Source organism: Haliotis cracherodii, unplaced genomic scaffold, assembly GCF_022045235.1.
Source record: "Haliotis cracherodii isolate W230 unplaced genomic scaffold, xgHalCrac1.p SCAF_23, whole genome shotgun sequence".
Classification (NCBI taxonomy): domain Eukaryota; kingdom Metazoa; phylum Mollusca; class Gastropoda; order Lepetellida; family Haliotidae; genus Haliotis; species Haliotis cracherodii.
In genome coordinates, this window is record NW_027266279.1 from 3,105,530 (window position 1) to 3,131,681 (window position 26,152).

General features: G+C 43.3%; 1 protein-coding gene across 1 annotated transcript; it reads left to right on the top strand.

Moving 5' to 3' along the window:
* The first annotated feature begins 3,207 nt into the window (after positions 1-3,207).
* Positions 3,208-24,236, top strand: LOC139471604 (spermine synthase-like). The gene is made up of 11 exons (XM_071253983.1): positions 3,208-3,326; positions 7,670-7,790; positions 13,653-13,746; positions 16,512-16,576; positions 18,186-18,367; positions 19,174-19,331; positions 19,469-19,558; positions 20,382-20,493; positions 21,553-21,638; positions 21,915-22,024; positions 22,530-24,236. The coding sequence occupies exons 1-11, from the start codon at positions 3,260-3,262 to the stop codon at positions 22,570-22,572; spliced, it is 1,128 nt and encodes a 375-aa protein (XP_071110084.1). The 5' UTR covers positions 3,208-3,259; the 3' UTR covers positions 22,573-24,236.
* The last annotated feature ends 1,916 nt before the right edge of the window (positions 24,237-26,152 follow it).

Genomic DNA, 26,152 nt, shown 5'->3' on the forward strand with positions numbered 1-26,152 from the left:
TTCAAACAAACTTTAAGACGATCTGTTCGATAATCAAGATCTATATTGTTTTAAAAAGGGTCTTACATCGCGAAGTGCATCAAATCATGTGAGCACCTTGATTAAAAACATGATATGATTGGGAAAATATCGGTTGACGCTAAGTTGACGGTACACATGCTTTGCAAATCCTCGGATGTCGATATCGTTTCGTGATTGTAATTGGACTATGGAGAAACTCGTTAGTCCAGCCAAAATATAACTCCATAATTCCAGCCTAATTCGGCAAGGGTGGAAACTGGACTTTAATAGTCAATTAAGTCCCTTGCATTGGGAAGATGACCCCACTCAGACACAGTGTACAACATCGAGCCGACCAGGTTTTGTTTTACCCCCTAACTGCAGATCTCTAGGCAGGGGAACAACAATTACCATGTTTTAACGTCTTTTGATATGACGCGACCGGGAATCGAACCACCGACCTTCCGCTCTCCGGGCAGACACTTTAGTCAATAGACCTTGGTGGCGATCCATTATCGGAAGCAGGCATCAGAAGGGCACCATGTCACACATCACCCAGGAAGCCACAGAATGTTCCGGGAACTCAAGTCTTTAATTATTTAGAATTCAGGGTCCCTTTCCACAAATTTTACCGCTCAGATAATAGAAATTCCCAGTCTTTAACACAGACTTACGATAGTCGTGCTAAATTCGGAATTCTACATGTTCGTCCGAAATCATTAGATATTATTCTGTTTCTGTATCCCCTGTTTATAAGATAACATTTTAACATTCAGGATATTTCAGTTCTCAAACACTGCAACAAAGACAGTAACGTGCACCAAATAGGCCAATCTATCAATAGATTATCCTTGTTAAAGTTCTCGGATTCGATCTAGTATGTTTCAAATCGGAAAGCAAAGCCATTCCCGAACGGGGGGAATGTATAGAATAAAAACAATGACGTCATAAATGATAAGATCATAACAGGGCGGAGGGGTGAGAGGTCATTTATACGTCAGATCAAGGTTCGTGTATATCCGTCGTTACGTTTCACAGCCGGGCGAGCAGGTCCGCCTTCGGTGATCAATAGCTCAACACGGCACTATATTGCACTTCATGTAATAATGAGGAACAAGCTCTTTGGGGAAAGGAGGGGTCTATGTGGCTGAGCCCTGCCAGTGTGTATGCGTGTGTCTGTTTATGTGTCTCTGTATATGTGTGTCTGTTAATGTGTATGTGTGTGTGTGTGTGAGAGAGAGAGAGAGAGAGAGAGAGAGAGAGAGAGAGAGAGAGAGACAGACAGACAGACAGACAGACAGACATAGACAGAGACAGAGAGACAGAGCGTGCGTGTGTGTACAGTGTGTTCGTGGGGTGGGGTGGGGTGGCTGTGTGAGGTGGGGTGGGGTGGGTGGGTGGATGGATGTGTGATTACGGTGGTATAAGCACCATCAGCACGTTGGAAATGCACCAAGGATGAGTTTCACAACCATGTTGGGAATCGAACCTCAGTCTTTGGGCGTGACTGCTTACTCCATAACCCAACCAAACCACCATTAAACCAAGTATGGATCGTCTCCGTCAAGTTAACCTCTCTTACATTGACGATAATTATAAAAACTATCGTTGTCAGTCAACTGTGACGTCATAAAATGCAACTGATCGTTCGTGTAAGAAAGAAATTCCCATGTATGTGTTTCCGAGCGGGCATACACGAAAGAATTGAATGTGTAGTGTTTTATTTCTTTGCATACAATGAGACACATAGCTTTTCAAACCCGGGAACATTCCAGGCGCGAGTGGATTCCCGCCTCCCGCGCGTATGGTAAGATACGATGATACAGGTGATTCGGTGGTCATAATGGCTGTCCTGAAAATCACCTGTCAATACCAACTCTCAGCTGTGACCTTAACACCATTCGGCTGTCTCTGACGCGAACCGTATTAAACTGTTGTTTATTGTTTCTATTTGTTTTTGCTATAAAAATGCATGTAATTTCTGTTAAGCATCCAATAACTTGTCTTCAAAAACTAGCGTCATGTTATATAAACTTTATGTGGCAGCATCTGGTGTTTACGGTAAAATGCAATATCCCTTTTCCATTTGCTGCCAGAGGTATAATGTGGGTGGCAGTGTGTTGAGCTCAATATAAATTCGTCTGTGCATTTACATATGCAGACATTCAAATATAGTTATGGTGTCTATTTATTCTATTCAAATAAAGGAGTTTGCTACGAATCAGAATTAACTTCTAACTGGAAAAGATGTTTTCCTGACGTTTTGAGACAGATGGGCGGCATTACGTATGCTACCAGGCCTTCCAAATTGTATTGGACACAGTTCATAATAACACGCGTGCCTGTAACCACTATTGTATAATTTGATTGGGTGGCTATTCCTAGCGTCGTGTCATTCGAACTGGACTTTGGTGTCGAATGGGTCAAGGGCCCCGTTCCAAGCGCTGCGACAATCCCCCGTGAGGATCGGGGTGAGAATAGGTCTTCAGAAACATATGCTTGCCCTTAAAGGCGACCGTGCTTGTCGAAAGAGGCGACTAACGGGATTGGGTGGTCAGGTTTGCTGACTTGGTTGATGCATGTCATCGTGTCCCAATTGCGTGGATCGATGCTCATGATATGAATCACTGGATTGTCTGGTCCAGAGTCGATTATTTACAGACCGCCGTCATATTGCTGAGTGTGGCATAAAACAACAAACAAACTAACAAATAAACGCAACGACTATCGTAAGCCTTTGTTGAAGTATGGGGAGCTCAGCCTTAGCGCTAAGGTCACTTTGTGGTTCGAGGCCCAGGGTACTTATCATAATGGAATGGACATATGATTCGCTGGATAATCGATGAATTGTTTACCAGCTGTGGTATATCATATAAATATTCTTATAGATTATTTTTATGTATTCGGAACATATCCGTGCATCTCGAACTGTGTATGATACATTTCAGAACAACAAACTCAATTCTTTATGCAGATAAATACAACAGCTTTTCTAGGATAAATAAAATTGCTTACAATGTATATTTCGCAAATATAGTACTACTTGCTTTTGAACGAGCCTGTACTTATCGGTGAAGCATGCGTGTGACAACACATGTATTCACAGGTAAAAATGGTACTTAATTGTGAACTGCACTGTACTTACCGACGATGCGTAAAAAAACATTACTGCAAGTACTACTGCATTATAAATAGCAGACACTAGCTTGAACAAGTTGGGGAGGCAGTCAACAGTAGTCAGGTGCTTTCCTCGTCAGCGATGGAGGCACAGACGTTCATGTTGTGGTTTCAGTTGGACCGGGAGAGACTTGCAGATCACGAGAACGGTAGTGTACAGTTATATATCCATTGACTCTACTTTCACTCAATAACTTCACATCGATTGTCTTGAACACTACTTGGATAGCAAGCCAGCGTGACATATTATATGTTTCTGTGTTTTCATGTCATTGGAGTTGAGTTGGACCAAGCCCTTATTATGGTGGGTGGTGCGCGGTGATGAATGATTAGATGCAATGCCTGAGACGCGTGTGTGTGAGTCTGGGTTGTAGCTCTCCCTGGGGTGTAGTAATATGGATGAAAGGTGGAGGTTGAGTGATGCAGACAGGGGCGTGGCAAGTTGTGGTTCTTGTAAGGGTGAAGTAGGGTGGAGGTTGATGCAGACAGGGGCGTGGCAAGTTGTAGCTATTGTAAGTAGAGTGGAGGTTGATGCAGACAGAGGCGTGGCAAGTTGTGGTTCTTGTAAGGGTGAAGTAGGGTGGAGGTTGATCCAGACAGGGGCGTGGCAAGTTGTAGCTATTGTAAGGATGAAGTAGGATGGAGGTTGATGTAGACAGGGGCGTGGCAAGTTGTAGCTATTGTAAGTAGGATGGAGGTTGATGCAGACAGGGGCGTGGCAAGTTGTAGCTATTGTAAGGATGAAGTAGAGTGGAGGTTGATGCAGACAGGGGCGTGGCAAGTTGTAGTTCTTGTAAGGGTGAAGTAGAGTGGAGGTTGATGCAGACAGGGGCGTGGCAAGTTGTAGTTCTTGTAAGGGTGGAGGTTGATGCAGACAGGGGCGTGGCAAGTTGTAGTCCTTGTAAGGGTGGAGGTTGATGCAGACAGGGGCGTGGCAAGTTGTAGTCCTTGTAGGGATGAAGTAGGGTGGAGGTTGATGCAGACAGGGGCGTGGCAAGTTGTAGTCCTTGTAAGGATGAAATAGGGTGGAGGTTGATCCAGACAGGGGCGTGGCAAGTTGTAGTCCTTGTATGGGTGAAGTAGGCTGGAGGTTGATGCAGACATGGGCGTGGCAAGCTGTAGTCCTTGTAAGGATGAGTATGGTGGAGGTTGATCCAGACAGGGCCGTGGCAAGTTGTAGACCTTGTAGGGATGAAGTAGGGTGGAGGTTGATGCAGACAGAGGCGTGGCAAGTTGTAGTCCTTGTAAGGGTGAAGTAGAGTGGAGGTTGATGCAGACAGGGGCGTGGCAAGTTGTAGTCCTTGTAAGGGTGAAGTAGAGTGGAGGTTGATGCAGACAGGGGCGTGGCAAGTTGTAGTCCTTGTAAGGGTGAAGTGGAGTGGAGGTTGATGCAGACAGAGGCGTGGCAAGTTGTAGTCCTTGTAAGGGTGAAGTAGGGTGGAGGTTGATGCAGACAGGGGCGTGGCAAGTTGTGGTTCTTGTAAGGGTGAAGTAGAGTGGAGGTTGATGCAGACAGAGGCGTGACAAGTTGTAGTCCTTGTAAGGGTGAAGTAGAGTGGAGGTTGATGCAGACAGGGGCGTGGCAAGTTGTAGCTATTGTAAGGGTGAAGTAGAGTGGAGGTTGATGCAGACAGGGGCGTGGCAAGTTGTAGTCCTTGTAAGGGTGAAGTAGGCTGGAGGTTGATGCAGACAGGGGCGTGGCAAGTTGTAGACCTTGTAGGGATGAAGTAGGGTGGAGGTTGATGCAGACAGGGGCGTGACAAGCTGTAGTCCTTGTAAGGGTGAAGTAGGCTGGAGGTTGATGCAGACAGGGGCGTGGCAAGTTGTAGCTATTGTAAGGGTGAAGTAGAGTGGAGGTTGATGCAGACAGGGGCGTGGCAAGTTGTAGTCCTTGTAAGGGTGAAGTAGAGTGGAGGTTGATGCAGACAGGGGCGTGGCAAGTTGTAGTTCTTGTAAGGGTGAAGTAGGATGGAGGTTGATGCAGACAGAGGCGTGGCAAGTTGTAGTCCTTGAAAGGGTGAAGTAGGATGGAGGTTGATGCAGACAGAGGCGTGGCAAGTTGTAGTCCTTGTAAGGGTGAAGTAGAGTGGAGGTTGATGCAGACAGGGGCGTGGCAAGTTGTAGTTCTTGTAAGGGTGAAGTAGGATGGAGGTTGATGCAGACAGAGGCGTGGCAAGTTGTAGTTCTTGTAAGGGTGAAGTAGGATGGAGGTTGATGCAGACAGAGGCGTGGCAAGTTGTAGTCCTTGTAAGGGTGAAGTAGGATGGAGGTTGATGCAGACAGAGGCGTGGCAAGTTGTAGTTCTTGTAAGGGTGAAGTAGGATGGAGGTTGATGCAGACAGGGGCGTGGCAAGTTAAAGTCGCTGGATGGAAGTTAAAGGGGAGGTTGATGCAGACAGAGATGGGCCCGGGGAAGTTGTAGTTGAAGATGCTGAATGTTGTGCAGGTTTATAACACCCTGGCAGGTTCACGAGACTGTGTATTGTGGTAAGGTGAGTCTTCACTTGGTTGACGTGGCTGAGCGGCTTTATAGTGCAGAGCAGGTTGACATTTTTGCTTGTTACACCTTGCTGTGAGACACTCTCATGGAAAACAAGCAGGCAAGGCTATGGGTAGAGATGGGCGTGCAACGACTTGCATTGTGATATTTATCATACAAAGAAACGTGCGTGTGGTGAGATCATGTGTAACGCCGCACTTTGCAATATACAACTATATGGCAGCGGTCTGTAAATTATCGAGTCGGGACCAGGCAATTCCATGATTGACATCATGATCCACGCATTAACCAAGTCAGCGAGCCTGCCCACACGACCCCTTTAGTCGCCTTTTATGACAAGCATGGGTCCTCACATACAACCCGCATCTACACCGGGTGTGCTGGGATCAGCTGCCTCACGAGGATCATGTCGATAAAACTGCTTCAATTATTCATGCATGTACCCAAGTAAACTCATTCTTGAAGCTTCTTCATATACTTACTCCAGGTTAAATGAGACCCCGGGGATACATAGTTTCATTTGCCATGCTTCGTAAAACATGTCGTTACTCATATAAATCAGTGCACACTTACTAGTGAGTGAGTGAGTTTGATTTTACGCCGCTTTGAGCAATATTCCAGTAATATCACGGCGGGGGACATCAGAAATGGGCTTCACACATTGTACCCATGTCGGGAATCGAACCCGGGTCTTCGGTGTGACGAGCGAACGCTTTAACCTCCAGGTTACCCGACCGCCCCGCACACTTACTAAATATTAAGCTTAAAGAGAGTCATCGAGTCATACTAAAACCTGTGAGACCTAAAGTAACACGTGGTCTAGAAATATAACTTGACAATCGTTTTTCGAAGGGCTTCACCAGCCCTTGTGAGGGAAACCTTTTCCCAGCGTCTTGGAGCTCGTTAACACGAGCGGCCCAGACTTATGTTCGCGAGTTTTTATTCAGAAACGATTACCACTTTAGAGAAACCCACGAGCACGAGTATGGTACTGACAGACCAAATAACATAATCGGGGAGAAGCGGGATTCGAACCCACAATAATAGGTTTCTGCCATGCCCAAGGGACACAACTCTGTACAGCGAATTGCGGTACTGAAGACGACTGGGTCACTCGTATGTGAGAATGAACTTCCTGTAGTAAACAAAATATGTTATATTGTAATAATCGCAGGTTGTACAGGCCCTTTGTAAGCAATACTTCGACTTATGATGAAGTTACAATCATGTCTTCTAAGAAGGAATGCATCAACCTAACGTGCCAAACTACCTGTACTGTATATAACGTCTCAACAGTATGCATTCTCATAATGATGCATGTTTGTAACTCAGTATACTCGGCCTCACATACAATAAGCCCATTTCTGGTGTTACAGTCGGGATGTTGCTGGAATATTGCTAAATGCGGCGTAAAACCACACTCACTCACACACTCACTCACTCACCGACCCACCTTAAACTTAAACTGGGGCCTTCTTTCTCCTATTAATTTCAATGTCCTAGATTAAAAGAATCTTACACTGTCACACAACCCCTCCCCCACCCTTCCCCTTACACACACCTGATTGTGTGTGGCTTTATTTGAGTGCTGAGTTTATTATATGGCGTTTTATCCAACTTGCAGACTAAATATCTCAATTTGTGAACTTATCCATACTATTAATACAGTTCCTACACAGACCTGTGTTATATATGTTGAAAATATAATGCTGACATAATGAGATGTTTTTCATTTTGTTCCGCCTATCGATAGTCTTGAATTATATCGATATCAGCAGTGCAATTGAATATGGACGAGGACAATACTTCAAAGAGAAGTGAACGACTCAATAATTGGTATTGATATCTTGCAAGACTATCGATACTAACTATTGATTCGTTTACATCACATTGATGTGTTACCCTCGGCCTATGTTCAGTGGCACTGAAGAAAGTTGGATGAATCACTGCGCCCCTCAGTACTTTGAACCCTTGTTCCTGTTTCTTCTCTAGAGATATTATCTCGAGTCAAGACGCTGCCAGGGTTGTTTTGGACAGGGACGTGGACGACAGCGGCGGAGAAACATCTCGACGCCGGTGGCGTCCTGTACACCACCGTCAACAGCGATGGAAGGTACGTCATTTGCAGTGTGTCTACCAAAGTTGTGATGAGTGTTGTTCGAAACCGCTATTTTGAATAAAAAGTGAGTTCGGTTTAACGCTGCTTTGAATAGTATTTCAGTAATATCATAGGATGTCAGCTTAACGTTGGAGGTAAGCCCGAAGAGATGCCGGTTTCAGCCAGGGAATGGTGCTGACAAACCGAGAAACAAAATCGGGGCAAAGCGGGATTCCAACCTACGATCAGAGGTGTCTGGCGTGTCAAGGGGACGCAACTCTCCCAGCTAATTGCGGGCGCCTTGGCCGACTGGGCCACCGGTACCCCCCGATTCAGGATAGATGTGTTACCTGCAGAATACCGAGAGGCCAAATTTGCTCTGATCATGAACAATTATTGATAAGTGACTAAAAATAAACACATTGCTTGGCTTTACAGCTTACCCAATGCACCGCGTGGTCTTGTGGATAGAGCGTCTGCCCGGGCAGTGGAAGGTCGGTGGTTCGATCGGCCGTGTCATACCAAAAGATGTTAAAGATGGTACTTGTTTTTACCCTGCCTGATGCCCAGACATAAGTCCGGACAAATATAAGGAGACACCCACATGTATGGGTTTATTTGTGTGTTCGGGGCGGTCGGGTAGCCTTGTGTTTAAAGCGTTCGTTCGTCACGCAGAAGACCCGGGTTCGATTCCCGACATGGGTACAATGTGTGAAGCCCATTTCTGGTGTCCCCCGCCGTGATATTGCTGGAATATTGCTAAAAGCGGCGTAAAACCATACTCACTCACTCACTCACTATTTGAGTGCTGAGTTTATTTGGCGTTTTATCAAACTTGCAGACTGAATATATCAATTTGTGTACTTATCCAGACTATTAATACAATTCAAAATGTATTAGAAAAACCAAAGAACATACTTATCAGAGATTAGCCTGGGTAGGAGTACCAATTCTAAACACATGTAAAAATAGAAGCACTCATAACATTCAAGTTTCCATGCAACGACGTGTTAAAACAAAATTTCAGCGTTGACAATAAGTGTGTTTTATCTCACCCTTCAAATAGGATTGGGGTAGAATGAACAACCTGATGATGGCAAGGTGATTAATCCGGACGCACAAACTGGAAGCTCATTTGATGACACCTGTTTCATACCGAAACTAGTCACGGCCAAATGGGGTCACCATTTTTTTAACCATCGGTTAATAGCATAATGAATGACATAGGTATATATGTTGGTTATATTCTGGTTCCCTGATTACAGTCAAGTCCCGTTAATCCTACATCGATGATTGCATATGATTATGTCGGATTAACGAGTATGTCGGATAAACTAAATTAAGTTGTATCAACGTTCGTGATCGAAAATCGGACAACTACACGATAGATATAAGGATTCAAACACGTAATACAAAATATAAAATAAATATTCATATTGCTATGTTACATTGTTGGCGGAATATGTTTTCTAATCAAGCAACCTCAAAGGTTTAACACAAAACAACTGTTACGGACTGTGTGTCTTAATCAAAATACTTGAAAAGGCATAGTATTTAGTTAAATTGAAGGCTATATTTGCATCTTTTTCGTGATGTATTGTCTGGACGCTGCATGTCTTATTTCAAGCCATGTTCGAGACGTTATACTGCTGTGTGATTTTGATATGCCGAGTGAGCGAATTGTTATTGTTTAATGCCGTAGTCAGTCTGCAAATGACCTAGTCTGGACCAGGCAAACCAGTGAAGCAACGATTAACGCTGTCGATAAGATGATATGCAAACTACAATCTAGCTTTGTCGATCCCCAATTTAGCCTTTTACAGATTATTATCGGAATAAACCTGTAGATCCTGACAGAACAAGGGGACATAACTCTACGCAGAGAGTTGAGGCGCCTCAGACCACTGTGCTGCTGATGTGTATGGTATATATTTGGAATCACGTTTTAACCTGAAGGTGTACTTATTATTAAACTTTGTAAAGCAGCAATAGTCATTTGTAGTTTGAAATGTATAGTATCACTTTAGTCTGTGAATAATAAAATCTGGACCAGGCAAACAAGTGACGAAAAACATGCGCAACAAACCTCACAATCGGAGCATGATGGTACTTTATAGGGCCAAGCAATGGAGAACCCTCCACTTTTCATCGCAAGTCAAGACGGCCTCCGTCGTCAAGTGGTAGAGCGTCCGCCCGGAGAGCGGAAGGTCCGGGGTTCAATCCCCGGCCGCGTCATACCAAAAGACGTTAAAATATGGTACTTGTTGTTACCCTGTCTGGCGCTCGGCATTAAGGGGCTAAAACAATGACTGGTCGGCTCGGAGTCAGTATACTGTGTCTGAGTGGTATTTACGAGTCGTATGTTAAACTGTGGCATGGTATCTCAGTGAGCTTGCACTGAAAATCGGCATCAGTCGGGACTAGTACACGCAGCCACACAAACACACACACGTACATGGACATCGCTATATAAGTGCAATAATCTTGGACGCAACTCCATTTCACCTGAAACACAATGCATGTTTCAGCATTACCTATTGTAGACAGATCGTTAACAGTCCGTACTAAATATAATTTAGATTGGATGGAACAACCGACGTGACATAACTGACATATTATGCCGCGTCGCGTCGCGTCGCCCCGCACCACTCCACTCATTTGGGCGTAGTGTCCATATGGTTCATTTAGTTCCTTTGGAAGAAATACAGTAAACTGACATAGCTACCGTATGTAAAATACATGTTCTACCAGTTCAGTTACCCTTTCGCGGCATGTGACTAATCCGATGTGTTTCATATAAACAGTTCATTGTGACTGTTCATTTATGTTCATTTATAAACTTCAATACGTACATGGCGAAGGTATATAAAAACATGTCTGTGCAACCCAAGACAATTATCTTGCATATACGTTCAAAAGTCATCTCAAGAAACCGGTCCTCTGAATAGGCTGCTGCATGAGTTTATACATTTTCACATAGAATAACCGAGCCATTGAAATTAAAGCAAGATATTCACTTCAATAATTCGATAAAACAGGGGTTGCCGAGGTGTGTCGCTATCTGCATTTAATTTTCGGGTATTTTCTTCATCAACATGTTTGTTAGGCCTCAACAAATAAAACATTTGTTCCGCGGACACGAATTATTTTGAACAATTGATTCTTTCTGCATAAGGGGCCGACAATTTGACATCATGTGTTTAGGTTTGTTTGTTTGTTGTTTAACGCCGCACTCAGCAGTATTCCAGCTATATGAGGGCGGTCTGTCAATAATCGAGTCTGGACCAGACAATCCAGTGATTGATATCATGAGCATCGATCCACTCAATTGGGATATGATGACATGCATCAACTAAGTCAGCGAGTCTGACCACCCGATACCGTTAGTTGCCTCTTATGACAAGCATAGTCGCCTTTGACGGCAAGCATGGGTTGTTGAAGACCTATTCTATCCCGTGTCTATCTTCACGGGTATATGTGCGTTGGTTGGGAGGGCGTGGGATCTGTGATTTTATCCCAAAAAAATGTCCCAGAATGTACTTGAGGGGGAGTATGCTCGGGTCAGTTGAAAGGCCCAGTAAATTTTGATTCAAGTTATTTTGAGACTGTTTAGTTGCCTGTGTCCAAGGGCGTAAGTTTCGGCCCTCGGATTGTAGCTCAGGGTGATGACGGAAGACAAAACTCAGGGGTGAAGTTTTAAGACGACAGCAGCCATGTTTATTGTTGATGGTTTGGAATAAGTCGAAAAGGTACATGTTGACGATAACGTGACAGAACGCACACCGGGACCGAGTGGCCAATGTTCCCGGGCGGAGACTCGCTCTGTCACTTACCTTCTGGCTGTCTCCCTGACTGTTGTTGTTGTTGCATTAGGTGTTTAAGAGGTCGCCTTCTGCCTAAGCAATTTCGGCTGATCTGTCCCTCTTTGGGACTCCAGTGTGTGAGAAGGGTACACATATCTATTGTGAGTTCGGTGTTCACATAATTTCCGTTTTTGCATTGATATGATTTCTATTTTCTTATATTGATATGATTTCATTTTTATCCTTGGCTGCTCTGTTTATATACGTTCGAGCAGCTGTCCATCTCTCAGAAATAGAGTTAGTTTGGCCTTCGCTATTGCATCTCTTGGCTTTAGGAGATCTAACTGCAATTCTTGTTTTAACCTAGCCCGGTCCCTGACTGACCATGTCTGTCTGTTTTGTAGAGCGAGGTAGTACGTAACGTGTGGCAAGGTCATTGTTCCACGTGTCTGTATATACGTAACATCCGGCGACGTAAGGAGGTGTCAATTGAAATTTATAGATAGCGCTGGAGGGGCTTATGATGAGAGGGGATACGCCGAAAGTTTGCTGAATAAATTAAACAGTCAAAGGTCATAGAATTTCGGTGCACTTGGAAACATATTGAACCAGTAAGGTATTTAGATAAATGAAATGTTAAATAAGTATTGAAATGGTCTGCACTATTTTAAATAAAATAATTGAAATGGTTTGCACTATAACAATAGAAACCTCACATTGTATTATGCATTTCCATCTCGCCCATCATAACCACAATTCAAGCGTCTAGATCTAGACTTAATATGGACCTCCTATCGTGAAGGACATTACTTTTTTAAGTTACCAAGTTGGTAGATGAATACTAAAAGTGCGTTTCTATTCTTCAGAGCCTTGGCGAAGTGATCATACGAGTTGTTGCACCATCACTCGGAGGAGATGTGGTTTGGGGCGCCCCGCGTTAAAACCTAACGAGGAACGCATACAACCACATATATCCCGAGTGATGCTAATTCAACGAATTTATCCTGCCGGCATGTTTCAATTCGCCATTGTGAAGGAATTCAAACGATGTGAAAGCTGTGCGATTGAGTTCAGATTAACGACACCGTCTGCTTTCGTATACAGTGCAGTTCGCTTTCAATACTTTCAAAACAACTTTATGCACCAGTGATTCAATTTATTTCAAGTTTACTGAAAGATAAGGTGAGACGAAGCTTAGGTTTGTAGATATATACATCATATAGCCAGAGAGAAGAGCTGGGGTTTTAAAAAAATAATAATAATAATAAGTTTTTGGAAATGACATATTTCTCATTAAAATATCAGCTAAATGCTATTAAAACGAGGCCAAGGTTAAACGTAGATGTATTACGTTATTGTAAGCCTTACATTTACGTGGATATACATGTACTCATTTTTTGGCTTCTAGTTCCCTTTTCAGAACCTTATTTTTCAGGTAACAAAGGGGGAACGATTTCAAAGAATACACTGTGACACGTGACAAGTTTATTTGCATTTGAGGCCATCTGTCCCTAAGTGCTGCATATACAAACATGCGTACAGTGCGCTGTTTCTTAACAAATATATCAATAAGGTGCTTACCTAATTTATCAAAAGAAGGATTAGTATAATAACAGGGTGGCAAAAAGAATACACTTTCAAATATCGTGATAAAAAACCTGTCCCATCAGCATTATTTCCGAGCGAATACTTCATTTTTATATCGTGTCTTTCCTCATTAATAGGGGCGGTGGCTAAGAGGTTGAAGCGGTCGCTCGTCACGCCAACCGCCGCCCGGGTTCGATTCCCCACATGAGTACGATGTGCTAAACGTCTTTTCTGCTGTCCCCTGCCGTGATTTTGCTGGAATACTGCTAAAAGCGGTGAAAAATCAAACTCACTTGCTCTATCCAATTAATCTGATAGGCCGTGAAAGAACTGATGCACCATCTTATTTGTCAGAAAGTTTACAATGAAAGAAAATTTGGTCAGGAGTCGTCGGTTTGAGATTTAGATAATTTAGTCAGATGTACTTCGTTGAAAATAACCCTGTGCTTTGAGAGAGTATAGTTTATATTCATCACACATGTTGCAGCCACGCCGTGATTAGGCTGTTTCCATCCGGGCTCCTCACACTCGATCTGCAAAGACTCTCAGCAATACAGCTTCCAGACAGGCCGTACAGTTCGGTGAGTAAGTGAGTTGGCGAGTGAGTGAGTGTATAGGTGAGTAGGCGAGTGGGCGAGTAAGGACTAAGTGTGTTAGTGTGTGGGTGAGTGTGTGTGTGTGTGTGTGGGGGGGGGGGGGGGGGGGGGGGGGGTGAGTGGTAGGTGGGTGGGCGAGTGGGTGAGAGGGAGACTGGAGAGAGTGGATGGATGGGTGGGTGCGTGAGTGTGTGAGTGGGCGAGTGAGTGTATGGGGGAGTGGGCGAGTGAGTGAGTGTGTGGGTAAGTGGTGAGTGGGTAGGTGGGTAGGTGGATGAGACAGTTGGTTGGTGGGCATGTAGGCGAGTGGATGGGTGGGGGAGTGGTTTGGTGAGTGAGTGAGTGAGTGAGTGGGTGGATGGATGTTTTTTGTGAGTGGATACGTGAGCGGTTGGGTGAGTGGCAGGATGGGTGAGTGAGTGAGTTAGTGATCGAGGGGGTTAGTGAGCGGGTGAGTTGGTATATGTGTGTTAGTGGACAGGTGTCATGGTGGGTGAGTGAGTGAATGTGGGAGTGGGGTTGTCTGTGAGTGGGTGGAATGTATTCATGAGTGGTCGAGTTCAACGAGTTCTGAAAATGTTGCATAACGGATTAAAGAGTTTTATACATTTGTTTGTCATCCGAGCTCAGTTCATGCACTATAAAAGAATATCGGGACATCCCCAGCACTTGTATTGGCTAAAAATAGATTCATCGGAAATAACTATGTGGTTCTGTGTTTCAAATGTTCTGTATGATAATAAGCTTTTCAAGAGGAAACGTGTTCGATATTATGGCAGCTTGAGACTTTCATGTGCACATAAGATGTAAATTCATGAATGATTACTTTAGGTGACACAAGTAATGTCTTTTGAGCGTGTGACTTAAATAATATTATCACATCGGCAATATTTCCGCCATATTTTGAGGACCTTTGCTCTTGGACCTATATTAATAAAAAAAACTTCCCTCTCACAGAGACTGAACTAATATTTCGCAATAAAACGACGATATATATGACATTTTCCGACGTTCGGGTAAATTCCTAGAGTGGATCTGAACCGGAATTACACAATATCAAGTGAAGAACGGATGACCTGACCGAGTCTGTTATCTACCCTCAGGCGCCCCATATCTGGAATATTTCTGACTGTGGCGTAAAACTACACTCGCTCACTCTTCACGTGCCCTTATTCAGTATTGTGCACTGTATGACCGTTTATGGTTTGTGAAACAAGTCGTTTAAATGCTTCAGGCCTGCTAGTCTATACAGTATGTAAAAGGTTTATGTGGCATGCGTTCTGCGTTAATAAGCGACACAGTCAATTAAACGTAACGCTGCATCAGGAATGGCAGTGAGTTTTTCTGATGTACGGATCTGTTACGGTTACAAAGAATACAATCGTATTCCCTCGACATTCTATAGCGTTCCCGCGTTAAACAACTGCCTATTCTTACTATGAGGTGGTTGGGTAGCCTAGGGGTTAAAGCCGTTCGCTCATCACACCGAAGGCCCGGGTTCGTTCCCCATATTGGTAGAACATGTGAAGCCGATATCTGGTGTCCCCTGTCGTGCTATTGCTTGAGTATTGCTACAAGCTTACTCACTTGCCATACCAGGTGTTTGCTCACTCGCGTTCCCTCGTTTCAGGTTAATGGGTGAGACTGGTTTAACTCCGCTTGGAACAGTATTTCAGTGATGTAATTCAGTTCAGCTTCATGTCTGAAGCAAGCCGCAAATGATACAGGTGCTGACAAACCCAGAAACATAATAAGGGCGAATCGGGATTTGAGCAAGGATCACAGGTTCCTGGCATGCCAAAGGGCCGCAACTTTACACAACGAATCGCGGTGACTTAAACGACTGGGCCACCCGTAATCCGCGAGGGAATATTTTTTTGATAGAAGCTACCCTTAACAGCATCCCCGTACCCATGTTTGTGAAAGTTCCATTTATTGACGCTTTTAACAGTGTTTCAGTTATATTACGGCCTGTCAGCTAAATGGGACAGGAAAACCCAAAGTGATGCTGGTCTTAGATGTTTACCACTTTGTTCAAACCCATGAGTAGGGTGCTGACAAGCCTAGAGACCCGTGAAGATCCGGGGTAGAATAGGTCTTCAGCAACATATGCTTGCATTAATAGGCGACTATGCTTGTCGTAAGAGACGACTAATGAGATCGGGTGGTCAGGCTCACTGACTTGGTTGAAGCATGTCATCGATCCCAGTTGCGTGGATCAATGCTCATGATATCAATCACTGGATTGTCTGGTACAGACTCGATTATTTACAGACCACCGTCATATAGCTGGAATACTGCTGAGTGCAGCGTTAAACAACAAACCAACGACAAGCCTAGAAACATACTTGGGGCAAACAGGGATTCGAACCCACGATCATAGGTTTCTGGCGTGCCCAAGGGACGCAGCTCTGCACAGCAAACGTGTTATATGAAGTTACACATTGAACTTTAACACGTCTAACGAACGTCACATGACATTTTATTGGAGTTACTGGGCTCCTTAATAAGCTTCTCAAAATAACACGTTCGATCGTCACACCGAAGCCCCGGATTCGAATCCCCACGTGGGTATACTATGTGTGAAGCCCATTTCTAGTGTTTGCTGGAATATTCATTTGCTAAAAGAGACGTAAAACCATAGTCACCCACTCTCACAATAACAAAAGGCATTGCCGAAATGGCGACTGCTCTAATTACTCTCAAACTAAACAAAATATAGCTAATTAAAATCACATGTTTTGTTTCAGGCTATAAAGCTACGGTTGGAGCGGATGAAAAAGCATCTTGGCAAATATTGTCTGTTGGCCAAAACGTAAGTGATCTCTCACCAGCTTTACACCCGTGAAGATCCGGATTAAAAAAGATCTTCAGCAACCCATGCTTGTCATGCTCACGTTCGCTGACTTGGTCGAGGCATGTCACCGTATCCCAATTGCGTGGATCGATGCTCATCATATCAATCACTGGAATGTCTTGTTCAGAGAAGATATTTTACAAACCGTCGTCATATAGCTGGGACCGCCTCCGTCGTCTAATGGTAGAGCGTCCGCCCGGAGAGCGGAAGGTCCGGGGTTCAATCCCCGGCCGCGTCATACCAAAAGACGTAAAATATGGTACTTGTTGTTACCCTGTCTGGCGCTCGGCATTAAGGGGCTAAAACAAGGACTGGTCGGCTCGGAGTCAGTATACTGTGTCTGAGTGGAGTATTCATGTTAAACTGCGGCATGGTTTCTCAGTGTGCTAGCACTATAAATCGGCATCAGTCCGAACTAGCACAAGCAGCCTCACAAACACACACACGTACATGCACGTCGCTATATATGTACAATAATCTTGGACGCGACGTTAAACACCATTTCACCTCACCTCACCTCATATAGCTGGAATAGTGCTGAGTGCGGCGTTAACAATCAAGCAAGTGAAGCAAGTAAGCAAGCAAGCGAACAAACAAACACACTTACAAGCTTTACAATCACAGTTAGGGACAGGTTCCCCGAGAAATTGAAAGAGCAGCAATTCGCTGAGCATGATTGTGTCCCTTAGGCTTATCCGGATCCGCAGAAGTTGTATTTGATTACTACTTTCTCCCGATTCTTTGTTTGTTAGATCGATGACATTGTTCTCATGGGTCGTAAACATATCCGACAAATCGGGCTTTCCTCACACATTTATCTGCCATGTGCTGATGCAACTAAAATAATGCCACGTGACACCCGCTTGACACCCGTAACCTTGGTGAGATGGATGTGTCTCCCCTTAAGGAATCTTGGGGATGCTTCTGGATTCATTTAAGCCATGTGCCCAATTTCCACTCAGATTCTCTGCTTCAGCGTGCAAACCATCACATTTTCATCATACAGGTCATTCTGTTCAGGTCACATACCTGTGTACAATCCCTTATTATTTCAGTGTGCAGTATACACTGTTTAGGCATACAAACCATCAGTTTCAGCACCAACCATCACTGTTTCAGCACCAACCATCACTGTTTCAGCATAATACTTCATTGTTTCCGAATGAAAACCATCTTTGTTTCAAAATAAAAAAGAACCCATCAGTTTCAGTACAATCCATCACTGTTTCAGCATACAATCACTGTTTTAGCATGAAAACCATCATTGTTTGAGCCTAAAAGCAATCCTTGTTTCAACATAAAACATCATTCTTCCAGAATAAATAAAACATATTTGTTTCAAAATAAAGATCTTCAGTTTCCAAATACAAAGCAAATCATTGTTTCAAAATAAAAGCTAGGTCTATCACAGTTTCAAAATGACCATTTTATCACCATTTCAACACAAAACATCACTTCACGAACAAACACAATTAGCATACACAATTTACACAATTATTTCATACAAAACATCAGTGTCAGCAAACAAACAATCACTGTTTCAGCCTCACATTCCTGATTGTTGCAGCATTCCCGTCCCAGTGCACAGAAGCTGCGAACCGCCATGGCCGTACATGATAACGGGAGACGAGAGAATCATTGAAAGAGATTTCACAGAACTGGTGTTTGAAACTAACTCCCGTTGGCAAAACATAAAAATCTTCAAGTCGAAACAATGCGGCAACGTGCTGTACCTGGACGATGACGTCAGTAAGAGAAGATTGTTAGCATCTTGAACAAACAGCTTCTTAGGCCATCGCCTCCGAGGCCTAGTGGTAGAGCGTCCGCCCGGAGAGGGTCCGGGGTTCGATCCCCGGCCGCGTCATACCAAAAGACGTGAAAAGATGGTACTTGTTGTTACCCTGTCTGGCGCTCGGCATTAAGGGGCTAATACAAGGACTGGTCGGCTCGGAGTCAGTATTCTGTGTCTGAGTGGAGTATTCATGTTAAACTGCGGCATGGTATCTCAGTGAGCTTGCACTATAAATCGGCATCAGTCCGGACTAGTACAAGCAGCCACACAAACACACACGTACATGCACGTCGCTATATAAGTGCAATAATCTTGGACGCGACGTTAAACCCCATTTCACCTCACCACCCACTCGGGCAAGGCAACGTAACTTCAGCACTCAGCACGGAAGGCGATAGCACTATAGAAAACGTTTTCTATTTTATTCCAAAATAGTCATGCGCATGTTGTTTGTGGGATATCCAAACATTGTTGAGGGTTTAATTCCCCACAAGAATACAATGTGTGAATCCCATTTCTGGTGTCCCCCGCCGTGATATTGCTGGAATATTGCCAAAAGGGGCGTAAAAACAATACTCACACTGTAAACCACAATACATGTTTTCACTCATTCTTTATGTGTATCACCTGTAGGCGAAATTATTTTTTTCAAGCATTTATTGGAAAATTATTTTTTATATAATATTTCCCTCACCGTGTATGCTACCCGTCGGCTTGTACTCGCAATGCATCGATACATCTCTCACGCCTTGTCGTGTTCCAGTGATAGGCGAGAGCGACTTGGTGTACACAGAGACAGTGCTCGGCCTGGACAGAAACGACTTCACCGGTAAGACGGTCCTCATCCTGGGGGGCGGGGACGGGGGCCTGCTGCACGAGCTCGTCACGAGGACCAGACCAGCCTTCGTCACCATGGTAGAGATATCCTTGTTGTGGTTATTTAATTTCGCTTATCCGACATTATCCATGGTAGTGTTGTCCAATTTCAGAAGCTTTCTGAATCTTTATTGATCGTAATTGTTAACGCTTGTTGAACTGATTTGCCTTGACTTTAACATATTGACGAAGAAGTTATGAAAGCATGCAGGACGCACATGCGCAGTATATGCGGAAGTGCATTGGACCAATACGAAGGAGAGAATTACAAGGTAAGTCAGTTACAGGTCGTTCTGTTACTTAGTGGGAAACTTTTTGGAAGATAGTACTAGTAGTCGTAGTAGCAATAGAAGTAGTAGTAATAGTAGTAGTAGTGGTAATGATAGGTGTAGTAGTAGTTACGGTAGTAGTAGTAGTAGTAGTAGTAGTAGTAATAATAATAATAGATTTAGTTGTAGTAGCAATAGAAGTAGTAGTAATAGTAGTAGTTGTGGTAGTAATAGCTGTAGTAGTAGTAGTAGTAATTGTACTAGTAGTATCAATAGCTGTAGCAGTGATAGTTATCGTAGTAGTAATTGTATTAGTAGTAGTAGTAGTAGTAGTAGTAGTAGTAATTGTACTAGTAGTATCAATAGCTGTAGCAGTGATAGTTATAGTAGTAGTAATTGTATTAGTAGTAGTAATTGTAGTAGTAGTAACTGTAGTGGTAGTAGTAATATTGTCTTTTGTTTCGTAGTACCCATGTCAGGGTACCATGACATCCAATCAGCCTCATTTGACTGCGGCGTAAAACAACTACAACGACGACTGTGACTTCAGTAACGTCTCCTGAGCACTGCGCGTCGTTATTGTATGTGAGTCAACTACAACGACGACTGTGACTTCAGTAACGTCTCCTGAGCACTGCGCGTCGTTATTGTATGTGAGTGAGTGAGTTGGGTTTAACGCCGCTTTTAACAGTATTCCAGTTATATCGCGGCGTGTCAGCTTAATGTGGGAGGAAAGCCCGAAGTGATGCAGGTCTCAGACGTTTACCACTTCGCCGAAACCCACGAGCACGGGTATGGTGCTGACAAACGTTATTGTATGTTGCAGATCGAGATAGATGACTGTATCAATTACATGAAACGTGCTACCGAAAGGAATGCTACGTTTGACTACGTGGTAAACGATCTCACCGAATTCAGCGTCGACAAGGAAAACTACGGTACAGTAAAAAGCATCTCTACAAGGCAACTTGTTGTAAATATCGTTTTCGGGGGCACGGGTGGCCCAACCGTCGAAGGCACCGTAATTCGCTGTTCAGAGTTGCGTCACTCTATTTCGTACTGCTTGTAGAAAGCTATTTATGTTCCCTTGACATTTGATAGTACTTGCCTCTCCTATAACAAAATAGTTATTGAACCTGGTCGTATATGGGTTAGAACCAACCCCCGTGCAAACATTGTAAATCTAAACGCTGACATTCACTTGAAAATGAAATGCAGGTTTCACTTGTCAGTGGGGATTTCTCTGACAGGATAAACTTTATACATGTATCTAAGCTTGTTAAAGAGCCGTAAACCATTCGTACATTTATTAATCAAAGAGAACAATGGCGTGGGTGCTGTATGTATCACACCTTATATTTACACCAAGAAGACAAACTGAATACTAGAAACCATTAATGTCAACTGCGACCCGTAAATCATTTGCACTGAACGTATTTTGGATTGGAGGTTTGTTTATTTGCTTGCTTGTTTGTTTAACGCCGAACGCAGCAATATTTCAGCTATATGACGATGGTTTGTACACAATCGAGTCTGGACCAGACAATCCAGTGATTAATATCATAAGCATCAATCTACATATTTAGGATACGATGACCTGCATCAAACCAAGTCAGCGAGCATCCGATCCGGTTAGTCGCCTCTTACGGCAAGCATAGTCGCCTCTTGCGGCAAGCATAGTCGCCTCTTGCGGCAAGGATCTTCACAGGTCTCTGATTTTAATGAAATACTGTTCGAAGCGGAGTTAAACCAAAAGTCAGTGGAGGGTTTACAGCTTTTGGATCTTCGAACCGAATATTAACACAATATTTATTTTACCCTCTCTGTCTTAATCACCTACCTCCAAATTCGCTTCTGGGTGTCATCAAAAGTGAACTGGACCAAAATGGACCAAAAACGAAAACCGGTAACGGTTCGGAAATCAATTTGGCGGCCCCAAAAGAAACGAACTATTTCTGTGATATGTAACATTGTCACTTCATTGACTTATCTTGCAGGGTTTGACTACGATTTCGCCACCTCCAGTGTGAATCTGGAGTTGAGCATCAGAGTTCTCTCCCCTGAAGGGAAGTATTTGGCACGGGTAAGTACTTTGTCACTATTGAAAAGAGCAAAGAAAGATATTTTCGATCTTGAATCCTTATGCAAAATTCCAACATGGTTTAGGTGAACAGACTGTATGTCGTCTGTCCCCCAGACTCTAGAGCTAGAGAATAAAATATAATGGAATCCAACCCAAGTCTATTGTTCCGGGCTCCATTTTGAGTTTACTTTATATTTTGAAGATGTATATTTGTAAATAGATAACCATAGTTATAAAGTATACTGGGTGCTATTTCAATTTCTTGTATTAAAACAGGGAAACACGACCAGCTGCACAACCTACGTGGCTGAAACCAAGAAAAATCTTCAACGACTGGGCCTGGTGTTCGACGTATTTACAAAATATGTCCCATCATTTCAAGAAATGTATCCTTCAAACAAAACACGGCCGGTATCAATCTCATAAAAAAATCAATCTTAATTCTAGTCGCCACTAAACAAACATCCGACAATCAACAATCATAATTAATCTACCCTTAAACGACCACCAATAGGGTAACGAGGACCCTGGTTTATTCAACCAGTATGTTTATCAGTTTCTGGTTTCATGACAATGCTACTTCTCCAGTTCAGGTTAATACGGGCTGCCAAAGCGCCACAATTCGCTACACAGAGTTGCGTCTCTTAGGCAAGTTCGTATCCGATAATCGATAGTTCGAATAACAGATTCCCCCCAGTTATTTTTCTTGTGATTCAGCACCATATCCGAGTTCGAGGGTATCACCAAAATTGTAAACGTCTCGGACCTGTCTCACTCCGGGCTTTCCTCTCACAAGCTGGCATGCGGTGATATAACTGGAATACTGTCCAAAGCGACGTAAACCCCGACTCACTCACTACAAAATTGTACTAATGCCTTAACTCTAAACAGCTATTGTTTCTTTGAAGCGTGGAAAGAGAAGGCTCCATCTTAGACGGCGCCGAGAAGGTTGTGTTGGTTTGTTCCACATAATAATGAAAAAGAACGTCCCCTGTAATACCTCATACAACGAAATCTGCAAAATCCCCGCACCATTCGTGGCGATGTTGGGAGCTTGCGCAAAACGCGTTAACCCTTCCGGTCATCCCAGCCCTGACTGCTGCGCATCGATCTATGCGCAGCTGTCATTCCAGGGCAAACCGGAAGAGCATAATCGGAATCATTCCATTCAGAACCATTCGTGTTATATTCGTTTAATGTGTTTGTCGTTGGGTGAGTACTTCCGTCAATTTACGCAAAGGGCGAACAGTGATGAATAAATGTTATTCTTGTGATGTACAGACAAGACCTGAATGTCTTTTGATATCACGGAGTCGATAAAGGTTTAAAACTCCGAGGATGGATAAACTGGATCAGTGTTGATATCAGTTTATATTCGGGTTGGATTGTAATTATCATCCAAAATCATTCTTCCATCTCTTCGGTTTGTAAACAGTGATAACCAGTTTATGAGTTAACTGGTACAGCTAGCCGGCTTCAGTGGCAGAAAAATCAGAGATGTCATTTGAATATGACGGCACAATGGTCTGCAATGCATTGTGATGCAATTTCATTGTAGCAGTATCTCACCAAAGCAATATCTCTTGTGGTCGCCCGTTTGTGAATGATAGATGATTCGAAGAATAATTTCGTACTGTGAATAACAAGTTTATCATTTTATTGGCATTCTTAGGGTTGGTATTAATAGCTAGACTAAGTTTATTTCTAGACCTTTGGTCGATATAACACCTTCGTATACCCCTCGTGTTATTTCGGTTATAGACTTCCATTGTTAAGTTGATTACAGCGTTTATACCTTGATGTATTAAAGGATTATACCTTAAAAATTAAATTTGATATGTTCTACCGTGGCGTTGAAAAATACCAGATTCCAGTTGGTCAAATGCCAAATATGTCGACCACACCACCTTTCATGAATATTCGCTTGACACATATCTGTATATTTCAGCGTAGCAAACACTCACAAAACATTATGCACAGAAGTATATAAAATTAAACATTGGGTCAAGTAATACTTATTCAGGTAAATGAAATACCTTTCTCGCAGACGGGCACCTGCCAGTGTCTCTTGCTTGCCTTTATCATAGCGGCACTAATACAGAGTGTATAACATTTTTTTTCAATATAAGCAAACACACTAATATAATATTTGCAACTTTCTTCTGCGCACTCGTTTCAAAATTCAGTTTTTCGCCGTCATATCAACAGGTGACAAAGGCCAACATTAGACGGCGGCATTCGACGACTTTTCTAGTGCCCTAATGTCCAATGGGAGCTGCCCCTAACGTTCATTCTCCAGATACAGAACCAGTGAAAATAATATATTTTTAATGAGAGCTTCCACTTTAAACATCATCATTCCTTTGTTGAATTGTGGTGCTTTAACAACCTTTAGTTGTTGAATTTCTTCTTTCACCATATCTTTGGTGATTTGAAATATAGTAGTTATATTTTACCGTTTGGACGGTGGCTGCTTCGTCTAGTGTTATCGACGCCCATATTGCCTACTGTGATATAACTTATATATATCACGTTTTGTCTACCTTTTCTATATTTCCTTATTATTGGTTATGAACAATAAACAGTTTTCACGTTAAATCTGCATGTTATTATTTTCAAGTGAGGTGAGATGAAGTGGAATAACATCGCGCTCAAGATTATTGCACATGTAGCGACGTGTGTGTGTGGCTGCTTGTACTAGTCCCGACTAATGTGGTTTTATAGTGCTAGCCAAGTTTTTGTTATATCACTTAAATGCCCAACACCGGGCAGAGTAACAAGGAGGTCCATCTATTAAGGTCTTTTGGTTTGACATGGCCGTAGATCGAAGCACCGATCTTCCGCTCTCCACGAGACCACAAAGGCTGTCTTCAAGCGAGGTTTTCAGTTAAGGGGTCTCAGTCGACAGCTGTTAACCAGAGGGTTTGATGAGGGAGCTTTTACCCCGCTTTTAACCCCGCTGCTGCAATTTCATAGTGAAGGACACGATAAGGTCTTCACACAATATGTACATTCTCGGTGGTCTATATATTGACATGAAAAAATCACAATATAGATTTTGTTTACTTTGTTGAACTTGCCTTGAATTATGTCAGTTACGATCAAAGACGTCTTCGTGTACAAGGCCCAGAAAATACCGCAAAATAATGCCCCTTTTTTATCTCCCGCCGGGCCAGAATGGCCGAAGGGGGATTATGTCGTGGCGCAGTCCGTCCGTCCGTCTGTCTGTCCGTCCGTCCCACAGAGGGTACTAAGCTTGTGAAATCAACTCCTCCTACAGTTTTCAGGGAATATCCCTGACACTCTACACACAAGATGTCGACATGTTGATGATACGCATATCGCAGTCCCGTTACGTTTCGACTAATTTTGACAGAGTTACTGCCCCTGTTTTACGGAGCTTCATTTGCCTAATTGTGAGAGAGGGTACTAAGCTTGTGAAATCATCTCCTCCTACAGTTTCCAAAGAATATCCCTGACATTCTACACACAAGATGTTGACATATCGCAGTCCCGTTTCATTTCGACTAATTTTGACAGAGTTACTGCCCCTGTTTTACGGAGCTCCATTTGACTCGTTAGAAAGATTCATGCGGGGGATGTTGTGCTCTCAGAGCACTCTTGTTCTTAATACATTTACAAGGCTGTATTTCAATACATACATTCGGTCGCGAATGAGAGCTACATTTTCAACCCCGACTCTCCACTGTAATTATCCAGGTTAGAATTGATCTTGCGCAACTCATACTTGTCGTTAGAGGCGAGTATCGGGATCGGGACTTGGTTGTCTGGACCAGACATCCCAGACATCACGAGCATGCATCAAACATGTCACCGGGTCTGACCACCAGATACAGTCAGTCGGATCTTAAGTTTTTGCTATATTAAAGCTATTATGACGGCGGTCTGTGAATAAACGAGTCTGGACCAGACAATCCAGTGATTGACATCATGAGCGTCGATCTACGCAGCTGAGATACGATGACATGAATCAACCAAGTCAGCGAGCCTGACCATCCGATCCCGTTTGTCGCCTCTTATAAGCATAGTCGCCATTTACGGCAAGCATGGGTTGCTGAAGACCTATTCTAACCCGGATCTTCACGGGCTATGTACATGTAAGAACAACAAAAGTACAAGTTTACCGTCCTTTTGGGTCCGAATTCAAACTGTTTTTCAAAGCTTTCTTCGTCCAGATGCCTTTACAAAATCAAATGTTTCTCAGGTCTCTTAAAATAATTCCCTGTACAGTTGACAACAATAACGATAGTATTTTCTTCAATTTCTTCTTCCAAACGACTTTTTCTTCGAAATAAGAGGCGCGTCACGGATCCCTCGTCAACAGGATACCCATGGGTAGATAAGACAACATCCTATACAACGGCAACTCTTCACATTCAAAGGAGGATGCATCACTTATTGAAAATATACCAATCCCAATCCGGTTTTTGATAATTCTTACTAATTCTTTGAAAATGTGATGTGGAGCGAAAACGTTGGAAGGCGACAAAGGA

Bases quoted from the DNA above. Each gene is read 5' to 3' on its own strand.
- LOC139471604 (XM_071253983.1), top strand. From the start codon at position 3,260: ATGGAGGCACAGACGTTCATGTTGTGGTTTCAGTTGGACCGGGAGAGA. The intron at 19,559-20,381 runs GTAAGTCAGTTA...TGTATGTTGCAG, and splicing joins ACGAAGGAGAGAATTACAAG to ATCGAGATAGATGACTGTAT. The intron at 20,494-21,552 runs GTACAGTAAAAA...CTTATCTTGCAG, and splicing joins CGTCGACAAGGAAAACTACG to GGTTTGACTACGATTTCGCC.